This window comes from Aethalodelphis obliquidens, unplaced genomic scaffold (assembly GCF_003676395.1).
Source record: "Aethalodelphis obliquidens isolate GAN/ISIS:26980383/991018 unplaced genomic scaffold, ASM367639v1 scaffold6, whole genome shotgun sequence".
Taxonomy (NCBI): Eukaryota; Metazoa; Chordata; class Mammalia; order Artiodactyla; family Delphinidae; genus Aethalodelphis; species Aethalodelphis obliquidens.
Genome location: NW_020837950.1, coordinates 42773768 through 42791445, shown reverse-complemented (window position 1 = coordinate 42791445; position 17678 = coordinate 42773768). Strand labels below are relative to the sequence as shown.

Below are 17678 nucleotides of genomic sequence, written 5' to 3'. Positions count from 1 at the left end.
TGTTTTTGCTATATATTTTACATCTCCATTTGTAATAAACTCTACAATGTAATATTGTTATTTGAGCTTTAAATAGCTAATTGCCTTTTAAACATCTTAAGAGAAGCAAAAAGATAGATTTTTATATCAATATTTACCACCATATTTCCCATTATCATTGCTCTTCATTCCTTCCTTTAGACTTGTGTTTCCTCTCTAGTTTTGGTTTTTAGCAGGTTGACTGTGTTGTGCTACAGTACAGGGCTCTCTGTATTTATCTTGATTTTAAGACATATCAGTAGATTTCAGATAACGTACTTTTCTGTTCTAGTATTTCAGTTTGGCTCTTTTGTGTTGTTTGCATTTCCCTGTCCATTCCCTTTGACTGTATTCTCCTTTAAGAACTTGAACATATTTATAGTAATTATTTAAAGTCCTTGTCTGCTAATTCCAATTCTGGATCATCTTGTAGGTCTGTTTCTATGGACTCTGTTTCTCTTGATAATAGGTGACATTTTTCTGCTTTGCATATCTAGTTATTTATTATATAGTGGATATTGATAAAGGTACATTTTAAGGAGTCTGGATTTTATCATCTTCCTTTAAAGAGTGCTGAGATTTGTTCTGCTAGACAGTTAAATAACTGGTGGGCTCTTTTGTTCATATTAATTTGGTTGTATTTGTAAAGTACGTCTCTTTTAATGTTTTATTTAGTCTAAGAATATGGCATGTCTAGGTCCTTAACTAAATACCCAAGGTGCTCAATAGGAACTCTCACTCTGACTGGACCAAACTCCAAAATCTCTCAGCAATTACTCATCTTTATGATCCCTCAGGACTTAATACCATACCTTGAATACACTAAGAATTCAATTTTAGTTCAGTTCAATTAAATAAACAGTAGGGTAGCCTTTATGGACACATTGGCATGGAGAAATATTTATACCTGAACTTAAGTTTGTACATCATTAATTCTCATATAGTAAGGTTTATTTCAAAAGATAAATTGTGAATAGAAAATTTGGGCAATGTAGATCATCGCTAGTTACAAGAACATTGAATCACTTTTAAAGTTTATAAAGCTGTTTAAATTTTTTTACCTTGTGTAATTATTACAACAGTATTAAGTAGTTTTTATCTCCATTATTCTCTTGAACTAATTGAAACACAGTGAGGTTATAGATTACTCATTATTATTTAAGTTAGCAACTGGCATTTGGAGTCCAAATCCAGTACTTTTTACTATACAGGAGAACATGTTATTTGCTTACAAAAGTAGGTTTTTGTAGGTCAAAATTGTTCCGTATCAGCAGCTTCAAATGGTCCAATCTAGTAACTTCAGAAAGTCAATTCTGACATCTTAGGAAGCTCATTTTATTTGCAATAATAAAAATACTTACTGTTAGAGAAAACCTTCATGTAGAATACTAGCACTTTTTTTTTGCCGTGTGGCTTGCTTTATCTTAGTTCCCTGACCAGGGATTTAACCTTGTCCCCTGCAGTGGAAATGTGGAGTCCTAACCACTGGACTGCCAGGGAACTCCCTAGCGATTTCATTGTTTTTTTCTTTAACATCTTTATTGGAGTATAATTGCTTTACAATAGTGTGTTACTTTCTGCTGTATAACAGTGTGAATCAGCTATACATATACCTATATCCCCATATCTCCTCCCTCTTGCAGCTCCCTCCAGCCCTCCCTATTCCACCCCTCTAGGTGGTCACAAAGCACTGAGCTTATCTCCCTGTGCTATGCGACTCCTTCCCACCAGCTATCTATTTTACAATTGGTTGTATATAAAAATCCATGCCACACTCTCACTTCATCCCACCTTACCCTTCCACCTCCCTGTGTCCTCACGTCCATTCTCTACACCTGTGTCTTTATTCCTGTCCTGCCCCTAGGTTCTTCAGAACCATTTTATTTTTATTTATTTATTTTTTTAGATTCCATATATATGTGTTAGCCTACGGTATTTGTTTTTCTGACTGCACTCTGTATGACAGACTCTAGGTCCATCCACCTCACTACAAATAACTCAATTTCATTTCTTTTTATGGCTGAGTAATAATCCATTGGATATATGTGCTACATCTTCTTTATCCATTCATCTGTCAGTAGACACTTAGGTTGCCTACATGTCCTGGCTATTGTAAATAGAGCTGCAATGAACATTGTGGTGCATGACTCTTTTTGAATTATGGTTTTCTCAGGTTATATGCCCATTAGTGGGATGGCTGGGTCATATGGTAGTTCTATGTTTAGTTTTTTAAGGAACCTCCATACTGTAATCCATAGTGGCTGTATCAATTTATATTCCCACCAACAATGCAAGAGGGTTCCCTTTTCTCCACATCCTCTCCAGCATTTATTGTTTGTAGACTTTTTGATAATAGCCATTCTGAATGGTATGAGGTGATATCTCATTATAGTTTTGATTTGCATTTCTCTAATGATCAGTGATGTTGAGCATTCTTTCATGTGTTTGTTGGCAATCTGTATATATTCTTTGGAGAAATGTCTATTTAGGTCTTTGGCCCATTTTTCAATTGGGTTGTTTGTTTTTCTGATATTGAGCTGCTTGTAAATTTTTGAGATTAATCCTTTGTAAGTTGCTCCATTTGCAAATATTTTCTCCCATTCTGAGGGTTGTCTTTTCATCTTGTTCATGGTTTCTTTTGCTCTGCAAAAACTTTTAAGTGTCATTAGGTCCCATTTGTTTATTTTTGTTTTAATTTCCATTTCTCTAGGAGGTGGATCAAAAAGGATCTTACTGTGATTTATGTCAGAGTGTTCTGCCTATGTTTTCCTCTAAGAGTTTCATAGTATCTGGCCTTACATTTAGGTCTCTAATCCATTTTGAGTTTATTTTGTGTATGTTGTTACGGAGTGTTCTAATTTCATTCTTTTACATGTAGCTGTCCAGTTTTCCCAGCACCGCTTATTGAAGAGGCTGTCTTTTCTCCATTGTATACCCTTGCCTCCTTTGTCAAAGACAAGGTGACCATATGTGCATGGGTTTATCTCTGGGCTTTCTATCCTGTTCCATTGATTTATATTTCTGGTTTTTTGCCAGTACCATACTGTCTTGATTACTGGAGCTTTGTATTATACTCTGAAGTCCAGAAGCCTGATTCCTCCAGCTCCGTTTTTCTTTCTCAAGATTGCTTTGGCTATTCGGGGTCTTTTGTGTTTCCATACAAATTGTGCAATTTTTTTTTCTAATTCTGTGAAAAATGCCATTGGTAGTTTGATAGAGATTGCATTGAATCTGTAGATTGCTTTGGGTAGTAGAGTCATTTGCACAATGTTGATTCTTCCAATGCAAGAACATGGTATATCTCTCCATCTGTTTGTATCATCTTTAATTTCATTCATCAGTGTCTTATAGTTTTCTGCATACAGGTCTTTTGCCTCCTTAGGTAGGTTTGTTACTAGGTATTTTATTCTTTTTTGTTGCAGTGGTAAATGGGAGTGTTTCCTTAAATTCTCTTTCAGATTTTTCATCATTAGTGTATAGAAATGCAAGAGATTTCTGTGGATTAATTTTGTATCTTGCCACTTTACCAAATTCATTGATTAGCTCTAGTAGTTTTCTGGTAGCATCTTTAGTATTCTCTATGTATAGTATCATGTCATCTGAAACAATGGCTGCATTACTTCTTCTTTTCCAATTTGGATTCCTTTTTTTTCTTTTTCTTCTCTGATTGCTGTGGCTAAAACTTCCAAAACTATGTTGAAAAATAGTGGTGAGAGTGGACAACCTTGTCTTTTTCCTGATCTTAGAGGAAATGGTTTCAGTTTTTCACCATAGAGAACGATATTGGCTGTGGGTTTGTCATTTATGGCCTTTATTATGTTGAGGTAAGTTCCCTCTATGCCTACAGTTTCTGGAGGTTTTTTTTTTTTTTATCATAAACGGGTGCTGAATTTTGTTGAAAGCTTTTTCTACATCTATTGAGATGATCATATGGTTTTTCACCTTCAGATTGTTAATATGGTTTATCACATTGATTGATTTGCATATACTGAAGAATATTTGCATTCCTGGGATAAACGTCCCTTGATTATGGTGTATGATCCTTTTAATGTGCTGTTGGATTCTGTTTGCTAGTATTTTGTTGAGAATTTTTGCATCTATGTTCATCAGTGATATTGGCCTGTAGTTTTCTTTCTTTGTCACTTCTTTGTCTGGTTTTGGTATCTGGATGATGTTTGCCTCGTAGAATGGGTTTGGGAGTGTTCCTCCCTCAGCTATATTTTGGAAGACTTTGAGAAGGATAGGTGTTAGCTCCTCTCTAAATGTTCGATAGAATTTGCCTGTGAAGCCATCTGGTCCTGGGCTTTTGTTTGTTGGAAGATTTTTAATCACAGTTTCAATTTCAGTGCTTGTGATTGCTCTGTTTATTTTTTCTATTTCTTCTTGGTTCAGGTTCAGAAGGTTGTGCTTTTCTAAGAATGTGTTCATTTCTTCGAGGTTGTCCATTTTATTGGCGTATACTTGCTTTTAGTAATCTCTCATGATCCTTTGCATTTCTGCAGTATTAGTTGTTACTTCTCCTTTTTCATTTCTTATTCTTTTGAGTTGAGTATTCTCCCTTTTTTTCTTGATGAGTCTGGCTAGTGCTTTATCAATTTTGTTTATCTTCTCAAAGAACCAGCCTTTAGTTTTATTGATCTTTGCTATTTTTTCCTTCATTTCTTTTTCATTTATTACTGATCTGATCTTTATGATTTCTTTCCTTCTGCTAACTTTGGGGTTTTTTTGTTCTTCTTTCTCTGATTGCTTTAGAGTGTAAGGTATAAGGTTAGGTTTTTTATTTGAGATGTTTCTTGTTTCTTGAGGTAGGAGTGTATTGCTATAAACTTCTCTGTTAGAACTGCTTTTGCTGCATCCCATAGGTTTTCAGTTGTAGAGTTTTCATTGTCATTTGTTTCTATGTATTTTTTTATTTCCTCTTTTATTTCTTCAGTGATCTCTTGTTTATTAAGTAGTGTATTATTTATCCTCCATGTGTTTGTATTTTTTACAGATTTTTTCCTGTAATTGATATCTAGTCTCATAGCACTGTGGTTGGAAAAGGTACTTGATATGATTTCAGTTTTCTTAAATTTACCAAGGCTTGATTTGTGACCCAAGATGTGATCTGTCCTGGAGAATATTCCATGCGCACTTGAGAAGAAAGTGTAATCTGCTGTTTTTGGATGGAATGTCCTATAAATATCAATTAAGTCCATCTTGTTTAATGTGTCATTTGTTTCCTTATTTATTTTCATTTTGGATGGTCTGTCCATTTGTGAAAGTAGGGTGTTAAAGTCCCCTACTCTGATTGTGTTACTGTCGATTCCCCTTTTATGGCTGTTAGCATCTGCCTTATGTATTGAGGTGTTCCTATGTTGGGTGCATAAATATTTACAATTGTTATATATTCTTCTTGGATTGATCCCTTGATCGTTATGTAGTGTCCTTCTTTGTCTCTTGTAATAGTCTTTATTTTAAAGTCTGTTTTTTCTGATATGAGTTTTGCTACTCCAGCTTTCTTTTGATTTCCATTTGCATGGAATATCTTTTTCCATCCCCTCACTTTCAGTCTGTATGTTTCCCTAGGTCTGAAGTGGGTGTGTTGTAGACAGCACATGTACTGGTCTTGTTTTCGTATCCATTCAGCCAGTCTATGTCTTTTGGTGGGAGCATTTAATCCCTTTACATTTAAGATAATTATCGATATGTATGTTCCTATTACCATTTTCGTAATTATTTTGGGTTTTTTATTGTAGGTCTTTTCCTTCTCTTTTGTTTCCTGCCTAAAGAAGTTCTTTTGGCATTTGTTGTAAAGCTGGTTTGGTAGTGCTGAATTCTGTTACCTTTTGCTTGTCTGTAAAGGTTTTAATTTCTCCGTCAAATCTGAATGAGATCCTTGCTGGGTAGAGTAATCTTGGTTGTAGGTTTTTTTCCTTCATCACTTTAAATATGTCTTGCCACTCCCTCTGGCTTGCAGAGTTTCTGCTGAAAGATCAGCTGTTAACCTTACGGAGATTTCCTTTTGTGTTATTTGTTGTTTTTCCCTTGGTGCTTTTAATATTTTTTCTTTGTATTTAATTTTTCATACTTTGATTAATACGTGTCTTGGTGTGTTTCTCCTTGGATTTTTCCTGTATGGGACTCTCTGTGCTTCCTGCACTTGACTATTTCCTTTCCCATATTAGGGAAGTTTTCAACTATAATCCCTTCAAATATTTTCTCAGTCCCTTTCTTTTTCTCTTCTTCTTCTGGGACCCCTATAATTCAAATGTTGGTGCGTTTAATGTTATCCCAGAGGTCTCTGAGACTGTCCTCAATTCTTTTCATTCTTTTTTCATTATTCTGCTCTGCAGTAGTTATTTCCACTATTTTATCTTTCAGGTCACTCTTCCATTCTGCTGCCTCAGGTATTCTGCTATTGATTCCTTCTAGAGAATTTTTAATTTCATTTATTGTGTTGTTCATCATTGTTTCTTTGCTCTTTATTTCTTCTAGGTCCTTGTTAAACGTTTCTTGTATTTTCTCCTTTCTGTTTCCAAGATTTTGGATCATGTTTACTATCATTACTCTGAATTCTTTTTCAGGTGGACTGCCTACTTCTTCTTCATTTGTTTGGTCTGGTGGGTTTTTACCTCGCTCCTTCATCTGCTATGTGTTTTTCTGTCTTCTCATTTTGCTTAACTTACTGTGTTTGGGGTCCCCTTTGCTCAGGCTGCAGGTTCATAGTTCCTGTTGTTTTTGGTGTCTGCCCCCAGTGCTTAGGTTGGTTCAGTAGGTTATGTAAGCTTTCTGGTGGAGGGGATTAGTGCCCGTATTCTGGTGGATGTGGCTGGATCTTGTCTTTCTGGTGGGCAGGGCCACGTCTGGTGGTGTGTTTTGGGGTGTCTTTGACCTTATTATGATGTTAGGCAGCCTTTCTGCTAATGGGTGGGGTTGTGTTCCTGTTGTTTGGCATAGAGTGTCCAGCAGTGTAGCTTACTGGTCTTTGAGTGGAGCTGGGTCTTAGCGTTGAGATGGAGATCTCTGAGAGAGCCTTCACCATTTGATATTACATGGAGCCAGGTTGTCTCTAGTGGAGCACTGTCCCGTACTTGGTTCTCCTACCTCAGAGGCACAGGCCTGACACCTGGCTGGAGCACCAAGACCCTGTCAGCCACATGGCTTAGAAGAAAAAGAAGAAAAAAAGAAAGGAGAAAAAAAAATAAAATAATTAAAATTAAAAATATTTTAAAATTATTAAAAATTTATAGTAAAAAATAGAAAGAAGAGAGCAACCAAACCAAAAAACAAATCCACCAATGATAATGAGCGCTAAAAACTATACTTAAAAAAAAAAATGGACAGACAGAACCCTAGGATAAATGGTCAAAGCAAAGCTAAACAGACAAAGTCATACAAGGAAGCATACACATACACACTCACAAAAAGAGAAAAAGGAAAAATATAGGTATATCTATATTTAAAAACAGAAGGAGGAAGAGAGCAACCAAACCAATAAACAAATCCACCAATGATGATAAGCTCTAAAAGCTATGCTAAGATAAACATAAAAATCAAAAACAAATTAGTTGCAGACAACAAACCCCAAGTCTACAGTTGCTCGCAAAGTCCACCACCTCAATTTTGGGATGATTCGTTGTCTACTCAGGTATTCCAGAGATGCAGGGTACATCAAGTTGACTGTGGAGATTTAATCCACTGCTCCTGAGGCTGCTTGGGGAGATTTCCCTTTCTTTTCTTTGTTTACACGGTTCCTGGGGTTCAGCTTTGGATTTGGCCCCGCCTCTATGTGTAGGTCACCTGAGGGAGTCTGTTCCCACCCAGACAGGACAGGGTTAAAGGAGCAGCTGATTAGGGGGCTCTGGCTCACTCAGGCCGGGCGTGGGGGGAGGGAGGAGTACGGAATGCGGGGCAAGCCTGCAGCTGCAGAGACCCACATGATGTTGCAACAGCCTGAGGTGCTCTGTGTGTTCTCCCAGGGAAGTTGTCCCTGGATCACGGGACCCTGGCATTGGCGGGCTGCACAGGCTCCCAGGAGGGGAGATGTGGATAGTGACCTGTGCTTGCACACGGGCTTCTTGGTGGCTGCAGCAGCAGCCTTAGCATTTCATGTTGGTCTCTGGTATCCGCGCTGATAGCCATGGCTCATGCCTGTCTCTGGAGCTCATTTAGGTGGTGCTCTGAATCCCCCCTCCTCACGCACCCTGAAACAATGGTCTCTTGCCTCTTCAGCAGCTCCAGACCTTTTCCAGGACTCCCTCCCAGCTAGCTGTGGCACACTAGCCCCCTTCAGACTGTGTTCATGCAGCCAACCCCAGTCCTCTCCCTGGGGTCTGACCTCTGAAGCCTGAGCCTCAGCTCCCAGCCCCCACCCGCCCCTGTGGGTGAGCAGACAAGCCTCTCGGGCTGGTGAGTGCTGGTCGGCACCGATCCCCTTTGCGGGAATCTCTCCGCTTTGCCCTCCACAGCCCTGTTGCTGCACTCTCCTCCGTGGCTCCAAAGCCCCCCCACCACCCCCCGTCTCTGCCTGTGAAGGGGCTTCCATTGTGTGGAAACCTTTCTTCCTTCACAGCTCCCTCCCAGAGGTGCAGGTACCGTCCGTATTCTTTCGTCTCTGTTTTTTTCTTTTTTTTTGCCCTACCCCAGTGTGTGGGGATTTTCTTGGCTTTTGGGAAGTCTGAGGTCTTCTGCCAATGTTCAGTAGATGTTCTATAGGAGTTGTTCCACATGTAGATGTATTTATGGTGTATTTGTGGGGAGCAAGGTGATCTTCACGTCTTACTCCTCTGCCATCTTGAAGGTTTCCATAGCCATTTCTTTTCTTTCTGCCTGTGTTAGTCGTTTGTCAGTGAACAGCATATAGAAACTTGACTTTTAACAAATTTTAACCCATTTTAAATGTAAAACATTATCTCTACAACTTATCTTCCTTCATTTAAGCAAGGCATGTTTTATGGTTGTTGTTTGGATATACAAAATCATTTATTTTCTATCCTTAGCAGTTCTCCTGTCTACTTATTCCCTCCCTACCTGCCTCACAAAGACAACCATGGGCTTATTATCTCAAAGTGTGGTATGGAGCAATAATCATACTATTGTTAAGTACAGATGAGAATTTTAGAGTGGGGAAGGAAATGTTTCTGTCAAATTGCCCAATATGTTAAATGTCTTGTGTAAGCCAAGTTATTCCGAAATGGCTTCAGTGACTCCTTTTGTCATGTGATTACAGAATTAGGATAAATTATTAATACTCTAATTCTTGCAAATCCATAATGTCTGGTAAATGTCCAGTATAATGCACAGTTTTTTTTTTAAGTGGTAGTATTTTTTTGTCAATGAAGTTTATTTTGCATTTGAATGAAAAGTCATAATTTGTTACCCTAGTCAAGAGATAAATCAACTATAATACAAGGATGTTGACATGATTACAGAATTTTAACTTCTTTCAGTAGTTCTTTAAAAAAAAAAACTTATTTAAAAAGTAGTGCCCTTGGAGACATCTACTGTGCCATTTTTACTGATGTCACTCCTGTGTCCCTGTTTTTTGTTTTTTTTAATTAATAGACTATACTTTTTTTAGAGCAGTTTACAGAAAAGTTGAGCAGGTAGTACAGAGTTCCTGTATTTCTCTTCTTCCCTGCTCATTATTTCTCCTATTTTTAACATCTTGCCTTAGTATCTTACATTATTGTTAATTGAATTCTATAGTACACATTAAGGTTGTATTGTAGAGTTCTGTAGGTTTCAATAAATGCATAATATCATGTATTCACCATTGCAGTATTATACAGAACAGTTTCACCACCCTAAAAATTCCCTGTGCTTCAACTATTCATTCCTCCTCTCCTGCTCCCCTCACCCACCGAAACCTTGACAACCAGTGATCTTTTTACTGTCCTTATAAAGTTTTGCCTTTTCCAGAATGTCATGTAATAGGAATCATAGAGGATACAGCCTATTCATACTTTTTCCTCCACGTCTGCTTGTAGCTTGATAGCTCATTTCTTTTTAACACTGAATGATATCCTAAGTCTTTGGATTTTGAAAAGTAGAAAAGACTACTGTTTAAAAGGCAATCTCTTTCTAAAGAGAAATCTACCAGTTGCAAAGTGGAAAACTAGCCTATTTTTCTTTCTTTCCTTTTTTTTTTTTTTTTTTTTTGGCCATTCCACATGGCATACAGGATCTTAGTTCCCTGACCAGGGATCGAACCCATGCCCCTGCAATGGAAGCACAGAGTCCTAACCACTGGACCAGCAGGGAAGTCCCTTCCTTATTTTTCAACTGGGTTTAAAACAAGAAGGCAGACTTAGTGGGATCTAAGGCTTATACTTTTTTTAATTTTAGTTGAAGTGCTAAAATTTTTTATGTTTTTTATGTATCTAAAAATTTGTCTGTAAAATACTTAAGTTCTTACTGTGTGCTGGAATAATCTTATTTATACCTCGTGACAGTCCAGGAATTAAGTATTATCATTCCTATTTTACGATTGAGAAAAGAGATGCAGAAAAATGAGTTGACCAAAGATGTACAACTTGTAAATAATTGAATTGATTCAAACGCAGATCATGCTGCCTCCTGAGTTAATCTTAGCAGTGTGGCATTGTTATTATACTGCTTTCTGAGCAAATATCTTAACTGCTAATTTGCAGACCTGGAGCTAGACCAAGGGGGTGAAACATCAAGCTCACCATGCCCGTCTCCTAACTTCATTCCCACCCCTTTTGAACCACAGCCTTTAAAATTTGAAACTTTTCCAATTAAGAATGACAGACTGTATACATGTTTGTCTCTGCTACCTTCTGAAACATCACTAAAGTGACAGTAAGGGAATGAAGAAAGAGTAATTTTAAAAACAAAGAGAGTGTAAAAAGAGCACTAGTAGACAAGAAATGTCAACAAATAGTTGGAAGATAGAAAGCAATTACGTCAGTAGTAACTCACTTAATAAATCAGAGAATATTAAACCTTCCTGCAAAGGAGGATACCAAAAAGAAGCAAGCCAGTTCTTGATGCAGAGCACCAAAAGGTCTCAGAAATTGAAAGTGAAAGAAAAGATGAGGCAGAAAACCAGAGAAGGAACAGTTGAATGTATATATGCATAAGGAACAGTTTTCATTTCATTCACCCTTACAAATCTTTGCTCCCACCCTCTTAGCCAAGAGTCTGTTCCTCTGCCACCTAGCAGAAGACTGGAAGATAGGGGCAGATCTAGATTTTGTGGCCTGAAGCTTATGCAGTGTGGGGAGATGCCCCTCTTTAAGGAGAGGTTATAAATTACAATACAAAATTAGGCTATTAAAAGAATATTTAGCATGAGCAAAGAGATCACAACAAATTACAAAACAGAAAAATAGCATAATATTTTTATTCATTAAATGTGTGACATACCTCTATATTTTTCCTCCTCTTTTGCTTCATATTCATTGATCATCTCTTCATATAACAATAATTATGCAATATTTTCTATAGAAAAAATAGATAATCTGTCTTTTCACTGACAGGGTTGGTTGAAATTTGTTTTTTATTATTTAATAAATATGCATTTAATAAATGCATAAAACATATGACTTAGCACAGGTGTCGCTTCTGTTTGTTTTAGTGCTACAAGTTTGTTTTCTATAAATACAGAAATGCTATTTTTTGTGAGGTTCCTATCAAAAAAAGAAAAAAAGTTAATGATACACTTATAACTGTATATGTAGCATTATTGAAGTATATTTCTAGAAGGAGAATATTTCTCTTTTAATCAGGCATCAATGAGAACCTAATTCTCTGCTTACAGTTTCACATGTTTAATATTTGGAAGAATTTTTCAGTCTGGTTTTAGCTATGTACATGTCAAGTATGTTTCGCCTGCCCATAAACTTCTACTGCTAGAACACATTCACACTGCATTACGACCTCTACTCCTGTATAGTGGGTGGTGGGAGTATTCCAGGAAGTCATTCCTAGAGCTAGCAATAATTTTACTATACTGTCAAAGAAAAACAAGCCAGACACTCATTAAAGTGGTAAGCACAGGTTTTAGTCAGTAATACACTGTTGCAATAATAGTCCAGCATGAATTGAGCTCAACTTCAATTTGTACAGAGGTGCCTGGGCATTTTAAAGGGAGAATGAGGGAATAGGGAGGGAGGAGACTAGAAGATTCAGGGAAGTGAAAAATTATAAAAAGTGTGAAGGGGGGCATTGGTCCATGTGAAATATATCTGTGTTTGCTAACTAACACTTACCAAAGTTAGACTCCTACCTTCCTACAGAGGCTAGAAGACAGGGACCCTGTCTTCAGGTATTGACTGGAACAAATGCTAAATTCTTCTGGCAGCCTTGTTTTTTCTCAGGCAGGCGTTTATAGGGCGTTAGGGTAATCTGAGGGGTGTGACATTGAATTGCTATAAACTATGTTAAGAGTTTTGTTCAAGTCTTTATAGGCCAAGGTTGAGGCATAGTCAAGAAAAGGCTTAGAGGAGCCTGACTAGACTCTGGTCAAGGAGAAAAATCTATGTCAATACCCCAGAGTGACTTCAAATAACAGTAGAATACCCATTAAACCATAATAAATATATCTTGAATTTAGCTTAGTTATATCAAAGTATCCACAGCCACTATGTTGCCTAACACAAGAGGAAGTGTAATGGAGGGGAAATTGGTGTAAAGACAACAGTTTTCACTGATTGTGGTTTAGATATTTTTACTTTTGCAAATTTTACAAAACATGACCATAGATACAGTAAATTTGGAGGTACATTTTTGGAGTAGTCGAATCATAGAGACTTGAGACACAGAGTCAGTAGCATAGCAGAGAGCCAGAGTGAGGAAATGTTCATAGTTACAATCCCCAGGCTCATCCATGGTCAATTCCCGGAATGTTGGCAAAGGTTAGTTTAGACAGATTAAAGAATTATCCTCTGGAGAGATGGAAAGTTCCCAAAAAGAGAAATACCTTACTTATAGGGGTCCTCTAACAAATGACCATGTCCCCAGGTTACCTATAGTGAAGCCCTACCCACATACACAAAACTTCCAATCTGATTTTTAGTGCTATTCTTTTAAATATGCAGTCATCGATCACCAAACCTCTAGGGAAAGCCTCCAGCTAAAAAACACAGAACAGCACCAACTGAATAAAGGACTATCCTCAGAAAAACAATTATGAGAAGATATGATAACTATGAAAAATCAGAAATTTTTAAGTAACAACAAAAAAGATTTACTGGAAATTAAAAATGATGTGGAAATGCAATGAGCTTTATATGAAAGAGGTGTATGATAAAGCTTAGGAAATCTCTCAGAGAATAGAACCAAAATATAGATGGAAAGTAAGAGGAAAAGGCAAAATTATTAGGAAATTTATACAGGATGTTCAGGACTCTTCTTATGAAAGAAAAGAGAAGAGGAAAAACAGTGAGAAAGAAATTATTACAGACATCAAACAATAACTTTTTCTATAACTGAAGGATTACAAAAAGACCATCAATTAAGTGATACACAATTACATGTATCATTATGAAATTTCAGAACACCAGGGATCCTAAAAGTTTACAGATAGGTGGAAAATCATGTACAAGTGATCTCAAATCAAGATTGCATCAAATTTCTCAGAAGAAAGACAATGGAACCCTTGCCTTACATAACTCTGTAGAAAAATAAATCAATCCTAGAATGTTATGCCTAGCCTAACTATCAGTCAAAGGCAGAATAAATATATTAATAGACAATTCCAAAGTAATTTGCCTTCTGTGCATCCTTTCCTAGAAATTACTAGAAAATGTGTTCCACCAAAATAATGCAGTAAATCTAGAGAGAGAAAATAATATCTTAGCCCCCAAATTAGGGATGAACCAAAGGGAATTAGATGATGGTAAAGAGAAGTGCCATGTCAACAGCTGTTCACTATATCTAGGAAGCATTTCATAGTCATTAAAGCAAGACAATGAAGGGCTTCAGGCGAGCTGTCTTTTCTACCTACCCTTGCCCAAATGAATCATGAGTTGCATTTTATCATTTTGAAAATAGTTCCGTATTTATGAGAGAAAACAATAGTAATGGATGAGGATAAAGAAAATGAGATTTAGAGAAATTATTTCTCTGAGTCACAAAGTACCTCATGGAGCTTGGAATCAAAACTGAGAAACCATATCCAGGGTACATACTTTTTCACAAACGCATTGTATCAAAATGAAAATGCAAGATAGAAAGTAGTAGTGCTTTAGGATGAGAGATTATTTTTAAAAGAATAATTACATATTTTAATGTACAGTTTATAAAGTACTTTTCATAATATTTTGGTTATGATAAAGTACTTTGGAAGGATTTTGAGATGGAGAAGGTGACATGGGTCAAGTGAGTGGAGAATGGGATATCTGCCAGTAGTAATCAAGCTCAAATCGGGGTGGATGCCAGTAAATTCTCAAGATTCACTGTAAACCTTTTATGGTATTGGTAGGGTGTTCTGGAACCAGATACAAATGACTTTTCCATTGCCAGTGATTTAAGGACTGAACTACAAGCTCTGATCTGCATCATTAACTTGACTTTCAAGCTTTTAATGGGTGACAGATATGTCAAACTGATTTGAGCACTGCAGATGCAAAATTTATGGTCCAAAATTCTTTTCCTTTGGAGATTAAACAGTGTGAAGTGGATAAACTTTTTTAAGGTGACGAAGTTTTCTCTCTTTAGCTGCAAATTTTTATCTTAACCGTATTAATTGGAAATGTTCTAAAATGAATTGAGCACATCTCTTCCATCTTAAGTGGAGTAGAGGAACGTATCTTGAACTTTTATTTTTCTTCTCATTGGTGTCTGTATTCTTCTCTTTGTGGAATATCAAGTTGACAATATTACAGAACTTTTTAAAAGAATGCATTTCACTGTATTGACAGTTTCTCAAATAAATAGGTCCATTCCTCAAAACATGTTTAACTCTGTTTCATAGATTTTATGTTAGGAATAACATATGGGGGTGATGAAATCTGACCTTTTTGTGCAGCCATGGAAGTAACCAACTGTGAAGTTGGCAAACATCACTAATAGCAGATAAAGGAATGTTTAATTGAGTAACTGGTCTTTCTAGACTTGCTGGCTGTTGTTTCCCAAATCTAAATAAATTGGGAAATGAAAGATGCCTTATAACCCTTTAGTAACTTCAGATATTCTACTTGTAATAAAAACACTTAACACATTCAGTCACTTAGCTTGTTTATGTCTTAGTTTCTTCATCTTCAGCAGAAATGAGGGGAGTGCAGTACCTGTCTATAATAATCACTGTAAGAATTAAATGGGCTATGTGAAACTATACAACACCTGTCACACAGTAGATGCTCATTAAGTGTCCATTTCCCTGCCCTCCTCTAAGGGTTTTCCACCTTATAAAAGCAGATAATTCTATAAGTGCCTGATTCATGCACCATTCACAGGATCAACTTAAATGTCTATTTCCTTTTCGCCTTATATATAAGCTCTTCATTTCAAAAAGAGAAATAGGGACCTTACCCCTTTGTAAGGAATGTAATATATTTTTCTTCATTGCTTATCTGAACTGACACACTTGGACTTTTGCAGAGGAAATGATAATATCTGCCATTTACTAATATTACAAATATAGAAATGGAAAAGCTAGTCCATGCTAATAAACTCCTTCATCCTAGTAAACTTCTTGAATTTCTACTGCTTTTCTATCATAGCTCCACTTTCCCTGTAGAGTAACAGCTTACTCTCCATCAGGAATATTAACCTCCTAAAGAGTTACAGTCCTATCAAAACACACAAACAATAATTTGGCATTGTAATAACTTTCCTGTGTATATTACCTCTGTATCAAAGATGTTTAAATTTCTTTCAAATCTGAGAAAGAAGGGGAAATCTTCTATGGAAGTATTTTTTATTATTTTAATTGAGTACATTTAATTTCTGTCTATATGAAACCTCACATACTTTTTTTGTGTGTGCTATGCGGGCCTCTCACTGTCGTGGCCTCTCCCGTTGCGGAGCACAGGCTCCGGACGCGCAGGCTCAGCGGCCATGGCTCACGGGCCCAGCCGCTCTGCGGCATGTGGGATCTTCCCGGACTGGGGCACGAACCCCAGGGCACGAACCTGCATCGGCAGGCGGACTCTCAACCACTGCACCACCAGGGAAGCCCCACTTATACTTTTTTGCAGTTAAATCAAGAAATTCTTTTTTAAAAAGGGGAGAAATGCTGAACTGAGATTTTAATTAGTTTTGCCCTGATTATTTTATATCATCTTTAATATATGGAAATGAAACTTTCATTACACTTTACTTAAAGTATGTCTATTAACTTCTGAATCTTTTGTTTGCCCACTCCCAAATTCTAGCCTTCCTTCTACCCAACCTTTAATTTGAGAAAGTGAAAATATTATCAAAGTTAAGATTCTCTAATAAGGAAATGTGTTATATTTAAATGTTTAAATAGTGATACACTGAAATATATAAACACATATACTATATGTATGTGTATCTATATATAGATAATAATACCCAAAAATCACACATAAAAATGTATGTATATATTTACAAATGTAAATATATGTGTATATGTATCTACATAGTAATACCAGATACCCTCTACCATTCCAATCATAAATATGCTGATTAGTATCTAGATTACTTTTTTACTGTCATCTTTTCTAATTAGTTATCATCTTAGCCATATTTGTGTATATGTAGTTAGGAAAAATTGTGATTTTTACATAAATAGAGCAATCCAAATTCTATGTTTGCTTTTTTTTAAATTTTTCTATCTAGAAATTGACATTGAACGTTGTGTGCGAGAATCAATCAACCTGTTTTGTTGGACTCCTAAAAGTGCTACTTACAGACAGCATGCTCAACCTCCAAAGCCAACTTCTGATAGCAGTGGAGTCAGAAGTTCAACACCTTATTTCTCCACTGAGTGTCCAGATCCTCCAAAAACAGATCTGGTATGTAATTGCTGATTTAATTCATAAACTCTAAAAGAAGATGGATGTTATATTAGTATACTTAAGTATCAGTATTGTTCATATACTATTATCACTTACGTCTTTTTTTTTTAACGGTATGCGGGCCTCTCACTGTTGTGGCCTCTCCCGTCGCAGAGCACAGGCTCCAGACGCGCAGGCTCAGCGGCCGTAGCGCATGGGCCCAGCCGCTCCGCGGCATGCGGGATCCTCCCGGACTGGGGCACAAACCCGCGTCCCCTGCATCGGCAGGCGGACTCTCAACCACTGTGCCACCAGGGAAGCCCCACTTATGTCTTTTTAACATAGCTATCTTCTAATATGTGATTGTATTCATACAACTATTTCAGGTCTTGAGGTCAACCAAAGGTGAGAGCTTAAGGGCTTCTCAGGTCTTTCCTGTGCGTCCAAACATCCTATGTTCGCATTGACAGAGTTCTAGATTCCCAGGATCCTGTTAGCACTTTCACATACCCCTATGGACATTGTGTTCCCCAGCTTTTAATTTTAGTTTTTAATTTTTATTGTCAGCTTCTTCTTTGCTCCAACTGTTATGGCTACCTCAGACAGCTACAATATTAAACAATTGCTGCTGACTCTTTTTGACAGATACCTCCAGAGAAAAGTCTCTTTGAACAGAGAGGGTTCTGAGTCAGGTCAAATAAAGGCAAACACTGTGAGGAGAGGTTTCTAGGGAACTGGAAGACATGT

At 37.0% G+C, this 17678-nt stretch overlaps 1 protein-coding gene across 5 annotated transcripts in view; it reads left to right on the top strand.

Annotated features, from left to right (window-relative positions):
* Nucleotides 1–17678, top strand: part of TBCK (TBC1 domain containing kinase) — a 236088-nt gene that overhangs the window by 147367 nt on the left and 71043 nt on the right. For all 5 annotated transcript variants that reach the window (XR_003432228.1, XR_003432229.1, XM_027103446.1 and 2 more), the window contains exon 23: nt 16774–16949. Coding sequence is in view for 3 of the 5 variants with exons in the window: in XM_027103446.1 (XP_026959247.1) it covers nt 16774–16949 (176 nt within the window). In the remaining 2 variants the exon portion in view is untranslated. The remainder of the gene's footprint in view (nt 1–16773; nt 16950–17678) is intronic.